At 42.0% G+C, this 15,500-nt stretch overlaps 1 protein-coding gene across 1 annotated transcript; it reads left to right on the top strand.

Moving 5' to 3' along the window:
- Positions 1 to 2,067: 2,067 nt before the first annotated feature.
- LOC143892608 (coproporphyrinogen-III oxidase 1, chloroplastic-like) lies at positions 2,068 to 14,722 on the top strand. Its single transcript, XM_077397336.1, has 8 exons — positions 2,068 to 2,795; positions 10,120 to 10,195; positions 11,219 to 11,313; positions 11,800 to 11,883; positions 13,182 to 13,269; positions 14,053 to 14,177; positions 14,268 to 14,366; positions 14,444 to 14,722. Exons 1-8 carry the CDS (start codon positions 2,247 to 2,249, stop codon positions 14,510 to 14,512), a joined length of 1,185 nt encoding a protein of 394 aa, XP_077253451.1. The 5' UTR covers positions 2,068 to 2,246; the 3' UTR covers positions 14,513 to 14,722.
- Positions 14,723 to 15,500: the final 778 nt, after the last annotated feature.

Below are 15,500 nucleotides of genomic sequence, written 5' to 3' on the forward strand. Positions count from 1 at the left end.
TTGATAAGCTCCAAGAACTCTTCAGAAACTGCAGTGCATTTCAATAGGTTTGAGAAAATCAGTCATCAGTCTATGGACTTACCCCCATCAAATGAGTAGTTTGGATCATCCTATGGAATTGGTCGTACAGTAACATTAAGGCCCGTCCACAACATAGGATGATCCAAGCCGTCCATGGTTTGGATAATCCTATGGAGTTGGTCGTACAGTAACATTAAGGCCCAATTGTAGGCCCCCCACCGGTATTTTTCAAATTGAAGTGTACCGTCCACAACATAGGATGATCCAAGCCGTCCATGGTTTGTATAGTCCATGGTTTGGATAATCCTATGGAGTTGGTCGTATAGTAACATTAAGGTCCAATTGTAGCCCCCCCACCGGTATTTTTCAAAATGAAGTGTACCGTCCACAACATAGGATGATCCAAGCCATCCATGGTTTGGATCATCCTATGGTGAGGTTCGTACAGTAACATTAAGGCCCAATTTAGGCCCCATCCATTTTTTTGAAAATGAAGTGTACCGTCCAAACCATAGGATGATCCGAGCCGTCCATTTGATGGGCCATAACGTAAATGGGTTGTGCCCCCAAAATCATTTGCATAGTATGATTACAACCCTCCAATCTATAGAGGTTTCCATACTAAGCAATTTCTCTTTATATATGAGGGTTAGGATCATCATATGGAAATGGTTTTTTGGGACACAACTTATTTACGACGTGGCCTATCAAATGGACGGCTCGGATCATCCTACGGCCTGGACAGTACACTGTCATAACCAAGGAGGAGAATTTTGGGGGCCCATCAACTGTTTCTGTTGAGAGAGAGAGAGAGAGAGAGAGAGAGAGAGAGAGAGAGAGAGAGAGGTGAGAACAACTGAGAATGTCAAATTTTATAGATACTAATTCACTACCCTCATGATCTTGGATCAATATCAATAGCATCTCTCTTATGAAAGCCCCAGTAATCCATCAAACATGAGTGGGGAAATTTTGTCACGACGAGTTCATCATCGACTTCGTCCCTAACCGCATTCGTTGTTGTAGTTCACTGCAGCAACTTCAGTCTACAATGTCAACACGAGGAGCAAAGAAATGTAGGGCTCTGTGGTGCTAAAAGGAAAAGGGTACTCGCAACCCCTACACCATCACTACAGAACACCAAAAACTGAAGTCAGCTCCAACTGAAGTCTAAATAAGTAGGGGTGTCAATGGACCCAGACTGTTCCAATTAGAACTTAAAATTTATAGGATCTACACGTTACTAGGGCCCAAGGATAAATTTGGGATCAATATCATAGAATCTGAAATTATTTTCGATCGGACAACTAATTGAAATATGTGGGATAGACCTAAATCTGATTTTACTGTATCGTTATACGAAAATAGCCAGAAAGAAAGTCATTTTAAGTAATATTTGAATGACCATATGCAAATTTTTCTAGTGATTCCTATTCTCAGTATTTTGTCATTCGTCTCTCTCAAATCTTGAGTAAATCTCTTCTCTTCCTTCTCCAATCACTTACCCTATGTCTCTAATCCACTTTGCTAGTGGCTGTGGCTCAGAGTTTCCTATGCCGCTTGCCCTCTATTGAGACTTCTACAATGCAAGTAGGACATATGGGGATACTTCGATGGATGGTCCAATTTGAAATGAAAAGTGAGACACTATAAGCAGGATCTCAATAACACTCCGAATCCGATCTGACCGATAGAAGATTTGAATGGTTAATGACTAAGACATAGGTGGATTCGTGGGTGAAGCTAAAGCAAGAGTAGTATTTATATCATTCGTGGGTGCAACTAACTCCGCATGAGGTAACTGTATGATTTTCTGAGGTAAAAGAGCACCTGACCAGTTAGAAACACTAGATCGATGATGACGGAGCTCATCGGTCGCCTATGTTACCAAGACAGCTGAGAGAGAGATCAACAATATGGGACCCAGTAAAACCAACAAATCACTTGACGAACTCAAACACATCTTTGTCAGACTCGTCTTACCCTATCAATTCCAATTCGAACACTCCTTATCCAAATACCAGGGGCCGTTGCCATATTTTATCAGCCCACCAGAAATCCCACACTTTCAAATTCCGCACGCTCTCTTTCATCGTCTCCCTCCCCCCCCCTCTCTCTCTCTCTCTCTCTCTCTCTCTCTCTCTCTCTCTCTATAAATCTTCTCACCATTTCACTCGATCCACCCCCCTTCCATATGCTACGCACCGCCGTAACATAACAACAAAATGCAGACCTTAATTCTCTCTACTCCCTCCCCTAATCTCACCTTCTCTTATTCTCCTTTAACCCTAAAACCCCAAACCCTAAAAACCCTAACCCTAAAATCCCTAACCCTAAATCGCCTCTCAACACCCCGAACAATCCCACTCCGAGTCCGATCAGCAGTCGCAATCGAGAAAGAGATGCCGGAGAACGAACGTCCGGAGACCTTCCTCCGAGAATCCGACGACACTTCATCTCCTTCATCATCTTGTTCTACTGTTAGGTCTCGATTCGAAAAAATGATAAGGGAGGCGCAGGATAGGGTTTGTGCGGCAATAGAGGCTGTTGATGGAGGGGAATTCAAGGAGGACGTTTGGTCGAGGCCTGGCGGAGGTGGCGGCATCAGTAGGGTTTTGCAGGACGGCGGCGTATTTGAGAAGGCTGGGGTTAATGTTTCTGTTGTTTATGGGATAATGCCGCCTGAAGCTTACAGAGCTGCGAAAGGGGAGAGTTCTGGAAATTCTGATGTCAAACCAGGGCCTGTTCCGTTCTTCGCGGCCGGAATCAGCTCGGTAAGAAATTATGCGTGTTCTTTTTTTATTTATTGTTGAGTTAGTTTAGGGCATTAATTTTAATTATTGATAGAAGAGTATTGGTTTTTGAATTTTGAGGTTTTTGAGATCTTTCTGATGTGTACATGTTAAGCAACTTGAGTAGGGAAATGGGCTTGTATTTTGAGATTGAGATATGTTGAGAGGAGAAGAGATTAGAGAGAAAAGGAAAAAGTAAGGGTTTACTCCCCCTTACTTTAGTATTTATATATAAAGAGAACATACAAAGACCACTATGCCCTTAGGCTATGCAATACACCTTCTAACACTCCCCCTCAAGCTGGAATGTATATATTGTACATTCCAAGCTTGTTACATATGTCACTCAATTTTGTATAGCTTAAGGGCTCTGTGAACACATCTGCTAACTGATCAGCAGATCTCGTGAAAGAAACATGAATCTCGCCTCTTTGTATCCTTTGGCGAATGAAGTGGCAATCAACCTCTATATAGCTTGGTTCTCTCATGAAAGACTGGATTGGTAGCTATATGAATTGCAGCTTGATTGTCACAATATAGCTGAGCTGGAGCAGATGAAGAGAAACCAATCTCTGAAAGGAGAGAACGTAACCAAATAAGCTCCCCGCTGGTATGAGACATAGCACGATACTCTGATTCGGCACTCGACTTGGAGACTATGTCCTGCTTCTTACTTTTCCACGACACTAGATTGCCACCAACAAAGGTGTAATATCCAGTGGTAGATCTCCTATCTGCTAGAGATCTTGCCCAGTCTGCATCACAGAAGCCTTCTACCCGGGTATGACCATGCTTCTTGAATACGAGTCCTTTCCCTGGTGCTTCTTTCCAAGTAGCGAAGAATCTGAATCACTGCTGCCCAGTGAGAAGTACGGGGTGAGCTCATATGTTGGCTGACTGAGCCAACAGCAAGTGATATATCTGGACGAGTGACTGTAAGATATATTAGCTTACCCACCAGCCTCCTATATCTGCCAGGGTCATCTAATAAATCTCCTTCTTCTGGAAGAAGTTTCCCATTTAGGTCCATGGGAGCAGACGCAGGTTTCACTCCAAGGTGACCTATCTCCTCAAGAAGATCTAGTACATATTTCCTCTGTGAGAGGGAGAGACCTCTAGTAGAATATGCAACCTCAATGCTAAGAAAGTATCTGAGACGACCCAAATCTTTGGTTGAAAACTCGTTCTGCAAGAAAATTTTCAACCTGCGTATCCCCTCTGAATCACTGCCTGTAATGATGATGTCATCGACATATACTATCAATAGCACACAACCAGTAGTGGAATGAGAACTGAAGACGGAGTGATCAACTGCACATTGCTTCATGCCATAGTGCATGATTGCATCACTGAATCGTCCAAACCAGGCTCTAGGAGACTGCTTGAGACCGTATATAGACTTCCGCAACCGACATACTGAGGAGGACATCGCCCCCTGAGCAACATACCCAGGAGGTTGCTCCATATACACCTCCTCAGTAAGCTCACCATGTAAAAAGGCATTCTTGACATCTAACTGATGCAGAGGCCAGTCATGTGTAACTGCAAGAGATAGAAGAACACGAACAGACGGAATCTTAGCGACCGGCGAAAAAGTCTCTAAATAATCAACACCAAAGGTCTAAGTATAGCCTTTTGCCACCAACCGCGCCTTAAGACGCTCAATAGTACCGTCAGGTAAGTGTTTGAAGGCATAAACCCAGCGACAACCAACTGGTCGAGCCCCAGGAGGAAGAGGAACTAACTCCCATGTCTTATTGGCCTGGAGGGCCTCCATCTCAAGATCCATGGCTGCACGCCATCCCGAATGATCAAGTGCAGCTGGTAAAGACTGTGGCAAAGAAACAGAGGACAAAGAGGAAACAAAACTCCGAAATATCGGGGTGAGAGAATCATATGAAATAACAGAGAAAATCGGGTGAGCAGTACTGTGAGAACGAGTACGAGAAGCAATGGGAGAATCTGAAGTAGGAGTAGAAGAGATAGGCACCTGAGATGTGGGGGGTGTGATCTCCGGCTGCAAGGACGATGGCGCAGGCGGAGGAGGATGAGCTGTAGATCTCGGTCGACGAGGATGAGCTGTAGATCTCGGCCGACGAGGATATGTCTGCGGAGGAGCAGGAGAGGAGCCTCAGTAGCCTCAGGAGCCTGTAGTGAAGAGGAGGGATCACAAACAGGAATAGTCTCAGGAACTAATACAGGAGGGGAGAGGAGAGGAGCCTGAAGGGTGGGGAGGGGAAGAGGAAGGTCCGAGTCAGGACCTGTGGAAGGAGCCTCATGAGAAGATACAAAGTAGGACTCAGACTCGAAGAATGTGACATCGGCAGACACAAAGGACCGACGCAGGCGAGGACTGTAACAGTGATAACCTTTCTGGGTACGGGAGTACCCAAGAAAGATGCATCGTTCAGCCCGAGGGTCCAACTTATCAAAGCCAGGACGAAGGTGGTGAACAAAACACACACACCCAAAGACCTTAGGGGTGATAGGAAAGGGGTCATGACCAGGGTATAACACATCAAAGGGGGAAGAGCCACCAAGAACCGAGGATGGAAGCCGGTTGGCAAGGTGGCATGCAGTAAGAACAGCATCACCCCAATAGCTCTTGGGAACTCGCATTTGAATAAGAAGAGAGCGAGCCCCATCAAGTAAAGAGCGCATCTTCCTTTCAGCCACACCATTCTGCTGAGAGGTGTGAGCACAGGAAGACTGGTGGAGAATACCCCGACTGGAAAGAAAATCCTGGAACCCATTGGTAGTGGAGAAATATTCTCTAGCATTATCTGTGCGCAAGCATTTGAGGGTACAATCAAACTGATTTGTAACCTCAGAATAAAAAGTACGAAAAACAGAGAAAACCTCAGAACGATCGTGAAGCAAATACAGCCAAGTCATGTGAGAATAGTCATCAATGAAAACAACAAAATATCTATATCCAAAAATAGAAGGAGTTCTCAGGGGACCCCATACATCAGAGTGCACTAAAGCAAAAGGGTGCGAGGCCCGACTAACAAGCCTAGAGGGAAAAGACACACGGTGGTGTTTTCCAACTTCACAGGCCTCGCACTGAAAAGACTGAATAGGAACAGAAACTATAGAGGTGCGCCGTAAGCGCTCAATGCATGGATGACCAAGGCGGCAGCGCCACTGGTAGGCGTCGACAGAACTGTGTAAAATGGTACGGGGGGGGGGGGGGGGGGGACCTCCATCCAGACGATACAACCCATCTACCTCACGTCCTTTACCAATCGTCCTCCCAGTCGCAAGATCCTGTAATAAGCAATAAGATGGATAAAATGAGACATAGCAGTTAAGATATTTAGTGAGCTGACTGACTGAAAGTAAGTTAAAGGGAGACTGGGGAACACAAAGCACAGAGGAGAGGGTAAGACCAGGGTAGGGAGAGGTACTCCCTGTACCAGAAATGGGAGTAGTACGGCCATCAGCGAGGGTCATAGACTGAGAGGAAAGAGGGTGAAAAGACCTGAGTGATGATAGAGTACCTGTCACATGGTTCGAGGCTCCCGAATCAATGATCCAGGAGCTCGAGCTACTGAGAAGAGAGGCAGGAATGCTACCTGGCTGTGCAAAGCCAGCATTGGAAGGATGGGCGGCCAAGCGTAGGCGCTGGAGCTCATCATAGTCGACCTGAGTGAAAGACGGTACAGCTGGGCTGGAGCCGGAGGAAGATGCTCGAGGATCAGAGTCGTCCAGAGTAGAAAGGTGCGCTGATCGCTCGAACTGAGATGGCGGCGGGGGACGACGCTCAGGATGTAGCACATAACAGGTCTCATCACGGTGGCCCTCGCGCCGGCAATGTGTACAATATGGACGAGGTCTGCCACCATATCCCCTGCCATTAGAGAAATCCGTACCCATGGTACGTCCGCCACGGCTAGAGTCACGGCCACGGCCTCGGCCAAACATCCCACCACCACGGGCAGGACGATCTCCTACTGCATATGCCGCGGTAGCATGACCATAAAAAACAGCAGGAGTAAGAGAGGCTCCACCTAGACACTGTTGTGCCCGCTGATAGACCTCCTCGAGGGAAGGCATAGTGCCAGAACCATAAATCTGCCGGCGAAAAAACATAAACTCGGGGCCCAAGGTCTCGAGAAACTGAACAACTCGAAGCTGATCCCGCTGCCGAGCGGCGACGGCTAAGTCTGTCGTCAAGGGCAGAAAAATGTCAAGCTGCTGACAGTGAGAGACGAACTGACCATATTATGTAGAAAGAGAGGTGTCACCACGCCGAAGATGCATCCACGCAGAATATGTGGCACTAATAGGGGAGAGGTTACTAACGCCTGAAACCATAACCGCAGTATTATCCAAAATCCTCTTTGCAGTCGGAAGCTGCATCATAGTCCCTGAAATCTGTGGGATCATACTCTGCCAGAGTAAACTACGGATATGAGCATTATCCGTTTCCCACTGCTCATAAGTGGGATCCAAAGCCGCAGGAGGGTCACGACGTATGGTGTAGACCTTCCTTTTGGCAATGAGATAAACTTCCACCGCCACTTTCCAATTCATGTAATTGGAACCATCAAGCTTGACCGTGGTCATCGGGAGGAAGGAGGCATCACCCGATGAATGGGAAATAGGGGTAGAAGAAGAAGATGTTTGCCCGAGAGAGGGATTGTCTACAATAGGAGGATCCATAGAAGGAACGAAGGCAAAATAGACAACACACGACGTCAAAGTAAGGGATAAGAGAAATGAGAAGGCCTCTAGGGCATAAAGAGACCACTATATGTGGTGAGAGAATATGGCGCGACTCCGACGAAGGAGAGGAGAAAAAAAAAGACATAATAGGGCCTCTAGGGCATAAATGGAGAAGATGAAAGGTCGGAGTCGCGGAGCGAAGAAGAAAAGAGGGGCGGAAGAAATTTAGACCATAGAGAGAAAGAGGGTTAGAACTTAGGGTGGGAGGGTTAGGGATTTAAGGTTTCACGAGGGATAGGAAATGGGATTAGTAGGGAAAAATGAGGGTTTTAATGAGGGAAAGGAAGGGAGGGGTGAAAATGGGAAGAAAGATGAAGAGATTGGGGTGGAAAAGAGAGAGAGCGAGGGAGGAGGAGGAGGAGCAGGGGCGGAAAATAAATAAAAATTGGCTGGGGTGAGTAGGAAGGGTGGGCGAGAAGAAGGAGAAAAAGGAGGAGCGTGATGGAGGGAGGGAGGAGAGAAGAAGGAGAAGGGGAGCTTCTCCAATGGTCCCTAGGGCACAAAAACCCCTAGGGCTCTGATACCATGTTGAGAGGAGAAGAGTTTAGAGAGAAAAGGAAGAAGTTAGGGTTTACTCCCCCTTACTTTAGTATTTATATATAAAGAGAACATACAAAGACCACTATGCCCTTAGGCTATACAATACACCTTCTAACAAGATATAATTGAAATATAGCTTTGAAGTGGTAGATGATTTGAATTATTGATATAAGAGTATTGATTCCTGCATTTTGAGATTTTTGAGATCTATATTAAGCAACTTGAGTAGGGAAGTGGGTTTGTTTTTTTTGAGATTGAGATATGATCAAAATTTAGCTTTGGATTCTTTGGTTTGGAGTGTCTACCATCTGTGCTATTATTTTATTTACTTCTCTTCGAATGGTAAAAAGACAAACTTTTTATTTCTTAACTATGGCCCAACTGGGGCTATTCAGAACTTTTGAGTCGCATAGGTACTCCAGACGATGTAAATTTAGTCCTAGACTTATTTGGGGAGACGAAAAGATTTTAGCTACTTCAGCTTTTTTGGTGCAAGATTTTTTATTGGCCGATTTTAGTTTTATGCAGTGAATGGATCAGCTGGTAGGGACTGTTTTAATAGGATCCAATCCCATGATGTATGCATGGCACTTGATAGGATATAGTGGCAAAGGGGGCATCTGGTTACTTTAGGAGCCAGAGGGAATATAACTTTCACCAGTGGAAAACCATGTTTGGCTTAATTTTTTTTTTTGAAAATTCACTTTTATTAATAAGCCGAAGCACACATACAATGGGACAAGGCGTCCCCATGATGTAGCGAGGTTGATCACCCCACGCCCTTACATTAAAATTAATACATTTACAGCAATAATCCAGTCATTCACACCCAATACCGCCATCCAACGCCCGGACCCAAAATCTCGTCGACTCCAACATAGCTCCCTCTTTTGGCAATTTATCCGCTGCTTCGTTAGCGGTTCGTCTTGGATGGCTTAAATTGGGTTGGATATATTGGATGATTTGCATAGGGAGATTAGATATTCAAATCCCAAGGGGTGGTGACTGGTGAGAGACACTTCCAGGTTTGGCATGGTTCAATTGTTTATAATTGGATCGATATATTCAGTGGTTAACTTCAGACCTCATTTCTTTCTGCATGCAATACCTTGTTACCTCGGCATGAGAACCATCATTCAGGTGAAATAGATCCATGAACCACATTTTGAGGATCAACATCAAACTAGGATCCAAACAAAAACAATCTTACCATAAGCTTCCTAGTTCGTGTCAAAGGAACTGCCAACTATTGCAAAAATAGCATTTTGAGGAGTGTTATAACTCCAATGCTTCGTCACAGATGAGAACTTCACCATGCTAAAAGGGAAAAAGGGAGTCGTCTTGAGCGAGTCGGTGATGGATGCAGTGTGGTTATAAGTTGTGGTTTTGAGCACTATTTCCAAACTCCCTTTTACCTTGGCCGAGTCCGTGTTTTTTCCTATCAATCAATCAAAACTCCTTGGACTGTCCCAAGTTATTGCTGCATCAACCAAGTAGTTCGACTGGAAGTGATGGAAATCCACAAGTCGTGTAGGATTAATAGAGGAAGCCCAATCCAATCTTTAAATCTTAATGAATCACATGTACGCGAAGATGATAAAATTCGAACGAGAGGAGAGAATGCTGAAGATGTACCATGAGAAGATGAACAAGAATGATAAACCTAGTCTATCAATTGATCGAAGAGTCCATCTTGGAAATCCCTAGGAAGCTACTTGTTCATCGCATTGGGTAAGTGGAGGTGTTCTGACTCTCTTAATATCCAAGTCGCCGTTCCTCCACCAAATCGTAGCATGACCCACCAATTTCATTTTCACGAATCTTATCCTTTGCTCCTCGCTCATGTCGCGCCATTCAAAGTATTCTTCCATGATAGTTAGCCAATTAAGGAATACTTGTGCATCAAGCGTTTCATCTTGTTCTTGTATGCAATTATCCATTCTTCTTCTTTTTTATTTTGGGAGCAAATAACGGTGCATATTACTTTCTCAAGTAACATTATTGATGCTTTTGTTTACTCTTTTTTATTTTGCAGGTTTTGCATCCGAAGAACCCATTTGCTCCTACCGTGCATTTTAATTATCGGTATTTTGAGACTGATGCGCCGAAAGGTACTCTCATAGCGATTAATTTTCTTTTCTATACACATTGTTGCATAGTTTTTAAGTTGCGGGTTATTTTCTTCGTCCAAGGCAAGAGACTCCATTGAGCTTGCATTTCAAGCTCTCCTTTTCCTTCATTGATTCTTCTTTTCTCCCCACGCTTAATGGGTATTTCGTCGGAGAAGGAGAGCGTTTTAGGACGGCACTGAATCCTCGTCTGGATAATCAAAGTGCGTGGCTATTCTCGCAGACGGAAAGACTCTAGTAGATTCGATCGATCCAGGCCGAGCATGATCTTGTCGTATGTTTTGTCAACTCGATAAAAAAGAATCCAACTCCCGCAATAAATGACGAACTCCAAGATAAAGATGAATAGACAACAAAAAGGTTTCCCAAACACATTCATGCGTTTTGGCTTCATAAGGTTGTTCTAGTTCTACATAAGGTTTCTCATATGCTAGTTACCCAAAGAAAAAAAATGCATCTTTGCTTTTCACTTGAATATCTCATCCATTCCATTCACACTTAATTTTGGTTTGAGATATAAACCACGAGCTATTGGTAGAGCCAATAAAGGTTAACCCTTTGCAATCATTTTGTTATAAATTTTACCAATGTGATTTAAAATACTTGGAAGAGTTGGTGTGCGTGTTAAGAGGTTAAGGGTGAAATGTTTGGTACCTTGGTGATTAACTCTTTCAAAAGATGTTGCTTTGTCCCTTCAAAGTCCTCTTGTGCATGGAAAGATGATGATTTTTTGAAGCAGTTTGCTACTTCCATTAAAGTTAAGCTTGAGCCATCTATTTTATTAGGCTTTCCAAGTTTCTCTTTTTGTCCATGCTAGGCTCACATTTCCAAGTTTGCTACTTCCATAAAAGCCACTTTTTATGTAGTTAGATTTTCGTGGCTTGCATTCATAAATTCAAGCAAAACTAAAATTTCTTTTGTTTTTATTTCAATAACTATTTTACAATAGTGGTTTGGGCTTCTTTATGCTGTTCCTAAAACAATTAATATAATATATGGAAGCAGAGGCTCCTGGAGCACCTAGGCAGTGGTGGTTTGGTGGTGGTACTGATTTGACTCCTGCCTATATCTTTGAGGAGGATGTTAAGCATTTCCATATGGTATGTACAATCATGCTTAGTCCTTAATTTCAAGTTTGAAGTTTAATTTGAATTCAGTTTTAATCAAAATCCTTCTGAGTCTTCTAAGCTTTTTCAGTGATCTTGTTCATCTTTATATGAAAATTTATATCATTTCCAACATATTTTGGAAACCAGTAGAGTTTAGATGACTTTGAACCCCTTCTCAAGTGATTACTGAGTTATATGGCAGCGTTGATGCAATTAGAGAAAGCATTTTGTTTTTGTCCAAAAAAAGGAAAGAAAAAGGTTTCTGAGATCTCATGAGTCATGACCAATAAATATGATACCAAATGAAAGCCCTACCCCATCTAAGGAAAATGCTGATAAAATCTTGAACGATCCAATATGCACCTGTTAGAAATGAAAATATCTTTCAACCAAGGTTTTGATCAGCAAATTTGATGAAGCTGCATAACCATGGGATTTTCAGATGGAAGGAGAATGACATCATGTTTTCCCTTGTAGGTTCAAAAGCATGCTTGTGACAAATTTGATCCTACTTTCTACCCCAGATTCAAGAAATGGTGCGATGATTATTTTTTTATCACGGTAACTTTCTATTTAATGGTTTGATTATTATATCTTCTACGTCATGACTGTTGTGTACTGTAACTTTAGTTATTTATTTACTTTCTATCTTTCTTATCAATTAGTGCTAGTCTCTCTGCTTATAATGGTATAACTGAATTCATAGAATGTGACATCTTTCAGGTCATTTGCTCTACTGTCAACTTAAAAGATTATTCTTTATCCTGAACTTTTCAAGATATTAATAAATTGATGAAGATTTAAATTAATCCTTTAGTTTGATTTTTAATGATTAACCTCTGTTAGGATTGATTCTCTCAAGGATTGTCAAATGGATGGAAAATTAATTCGTGATGGTTGACTTTTATCCGAAGTTGGGATGTATAACATTGCTTTCCACTCTTCAAATCATGTCTTCGGTCTTCCCAATAAGAAAACCATTTGTTTGCAGAGAAATTATATGGTGGCCGACCGTGCAATAACAAGGGCGGGAAGCCCATCCTTGATATTCGATCCAAGAGCAGCTTTGTTTTTTTACTTTTGGATCAAATATCAAGGGTGGGCTTTCTGCCCTTGTTGTTACACCTTCGGCCACCATATAAAAGCTCTTGTTTGCATTACATGGCATTTTGTACAAAGAAGAGAAGCAGTGCCAACTTTTTGGAGGACTGCATGCCCTTTCTTGATGTTGTAACAGTGACGTGAATGTGAAAATAAGTGAGTTGGACTCTTATTCCTTATCTTCATTTTGTTCCCCCGCAGAAACACTGGATAGGGTATGATCCAAAATTTATGTGCATCATGGATTGATGTTGTTGCAGTTCAGTTGTTCAAAATTCCTGGTTATATTATCTTTGTTGGCATTAAAGCTACATTAAAATGCAGATATGGGCAATATCTAACTGAGAGACATCATATCTAGAATTAGCCTTAGTTGTAGGGACACTAAGACGCCCCATACTTTGATATATGGACACTGAGAAGTGCCATAACTGTATTATGTTATTGTTAAATAATGTAATGAAAATGACAAAGCAATTACATTTGGAGTTTGGATTTACAGATGGTTGGTAGTTTAAACTCTATTGACCTCGAGGGGCCTTATACGGTCCAAAAGACCAGTTTGCCCCTCCAGAGTCCTTCCCTAATTTTTCTGTCTTTTCATCTTCACCTTATTCGTCGCGGCGTGACCGTTGCTGCAACTTGGAGGAGGAAGAAGAGGCAGAGGGGGAGAGGGATGAAAAGTATTGCAGGAAAAAAGGATTGGGGATAATGGTAGAGAAATTCTTGCTTTTACTTACAGCTGATGCTGTCTGCAGCACCGTGGCGAAAGACGTGGGCTTGGAGGAATATTTTTTGATGATCTGAATGACTATGATCAAGAGATGCTTCTTGCCTTCTCAACAGGTAATTTCGATACTTGATTTTTTTTTTTTGCATCAATAGTTAGACAAATGAGTAGAAAACAAACACTTCTAAGTATGCACTTCTGGGAATAGTTTGACCAATGAGTGGAAAACAAACACTTCTGTGTATGCACTTCTGGGAACACTTCAACTGGGCTGTTACAAATTGTTCGTAATGTAACTTTTCTGATTCCATCTAATCAACCAAATGAGCACCAAGAGTATCCAACTTATTTAGAACCAGATGCAATGCACGAATTCGAACTGCAAAATTCAGTAAAAAACAAAATTCAGGACAGACTAATCCTGGTGTAAGAAATTGCGTGTTTTTTCTTTGGAACAGTAACAGAGAAATTACTAAAAAAAGAGAGATGCAGATGACTTAGCTGGTCACAAAGAAAAAAGAAAGAACAAAAGCGAACACATGTCTGGTGCTAATTGTTCGCTTTTGTTCCTCTTTTTAATTTATAAAAAAAGGAACAAAAGCGAACATTTGGCTCCAGACAAGTGTTAAAAAAGGTAACGAATTAAAAAGTTACAGTTCCAATGAATTAAAAATATTTCTCAAGCTCCAGATATCCCAATAAAAAGTTATGTTGGTTTTATTAATAATAAATTTCATCAACTATCACCAATACACATACCATTCTTTAGAAGTAACTCTAGTTGCTCGAAACCAATATCGCGAAGGTTTGTTTGTATGATCTAATCTAAACAAATCTCTTGCTTATTAAGTTTCCCATATTTGCACTGAATTTTTTTACCTGATGTGCTGATCCTGCAGAGTGTACAAAGTCCGTGGTTCCAGCATACATACCCTTGATAGAACGACGTAAGGATTTGCCATTTACAGACGCCCACAAGGCATGGCAGCAATTACGAAGGGGACGCTATGTAGAATTCAACTTGGTATGGTTATCTTTAATGATACAAACTGATCATGAATTCTTTGTGACTTCATAAACTAATTGGGCTGAGTTTATTTTCATAATCGTGAAGGTCTACGATCGTGGTACAACATTTGGACTAAAGACAGGTGGCCGAATTGAGAGTATTCTTGTTTCTCTTCCACTATCAGCGCGATGGGAATATGACCATGTAAGTTTCTGCTCATTTGGTAACTCACTTTCTGGTTGATCTTGGATTGGGAACTAAGGTGGAGTTTTGTTTCGCAGAAACCAGAAGAAGGGAGTGAAGAATGGAAGCTTTTAGATGCATGCATCAATCCAAAAGAATGGGTTTGACATTGATCAAAGGATCTGTTCCTTGTAATATTTTGGGGTTGTGCTTTTCCTTTTTTGTAGCTAGAGTGGAAGCCTCCCTCCTGGTTTGTCTGCAAGATGTCCCCTTGATTAATAATAATCTCTTTATGTAGTTCTGTGTCATAGACAAATTCTGTATATTTTATGATCTGAGTACATAATTTTTGCCCTCGCGCCCTTCTATTTAAAGAATTCTTAAGTTTTTCCTTGGGAAAAATATGAACATGAAAAAGTACCGGTAGGCCCACTTGCTCAATGATCCAAACCATTTATTTCTCAGGCCTTTCGATGGGCCATAGAGAAAAACCCACTCCCATTTTAGAAGATTCGAACCCTCCAATTTGAAGAGGCTTTCTTGATTTTTGATATTCTAAGGGAAATGACATTTCCCCCCCTTTTTCTTCATTGGGCCACCCGCTTGTAGTGTACAAAGTACTCATAACTCATAATCATTATTTAAAATTTCGGCCGAAACATTTTGATTTCAGCTGCTATCAAAACGAAATGCATTTGGTTTGGAAAAAAAATACTAGATCTCGCTCGAAATTTTAGAAATCTGTCTGAAATTTCATAATTTCATTATGTTTTAGGGCGAAATATAAGAAACATGCAACATTTCAGCTAAAAAGGTATGAGTTTTTGTCAAAAGGTCGGCATTTCAATATACACCTTTAGCAAAAATCAACCCCGCTAGTTGAAAAGAGAATAACATTAGTCCTTTAAGATATTTCTATAAAACGATAAAATTAATTAGTGGTGAATTTTGGTCGGTAATTCCATGATTTTACAGGATTTCGGCTGAAATTTCGTACCGAAAGCAAAATTTAAAAGCTTGGTCATAAATCAGTAGTGGGGTGCCCACAAAAGAAAAGGAGGAGAATACATCTAGGGATGCCAATGTATACACTTTGGATTGGATCCACTCAGTGGTAGTCATGACGCATGATCCATTATAATCTCTTATTGTTCT

The sequence above is a fragment of the Tasmannia lanceolata genome, unplaced genomic scaffold, assembly GCF_043159265.1.
Source record: "Tasmannia lanceolata isolate RefF3 unplaced genomic scaffold, GAP_Taslan_0.1 ptg000015l, whole genome shotgun sequence".
In the NCBI taxonomy this organism is placed as follows: Eukaryota; Viridiplantae; Streptophyta; class Magnoliopsida; order Canellales; family Winteraceae; genus Tasmannia; species Tasmannia lanceolata.

Excerpts from the sequence above, each read along its gene's own strand:
- LOC143892608 (XM_077397336.1), top strand. The coding sequence starts at position 2,247 with ATGCAGACCTTAATTCTCTCTACTCCCTCCCCTAATCTCACCTTCTCT. Across the intron at positions 10,196-11,218 it reads TGAGACTGATGCGCCGAAAG|AGGCTCCTGGAGCACCTAGG; the intron begins GTACTCTCATAG and ends ATATGGAAGCAG. Across the intron at positions 14,367-14,443 it reads CGCGATGGGAATATGACCAT|AAACCAGAAGAAGGGAGTGA; the intron begins GTAAGTTTCTGC and ends TTTGTTTCGCAG.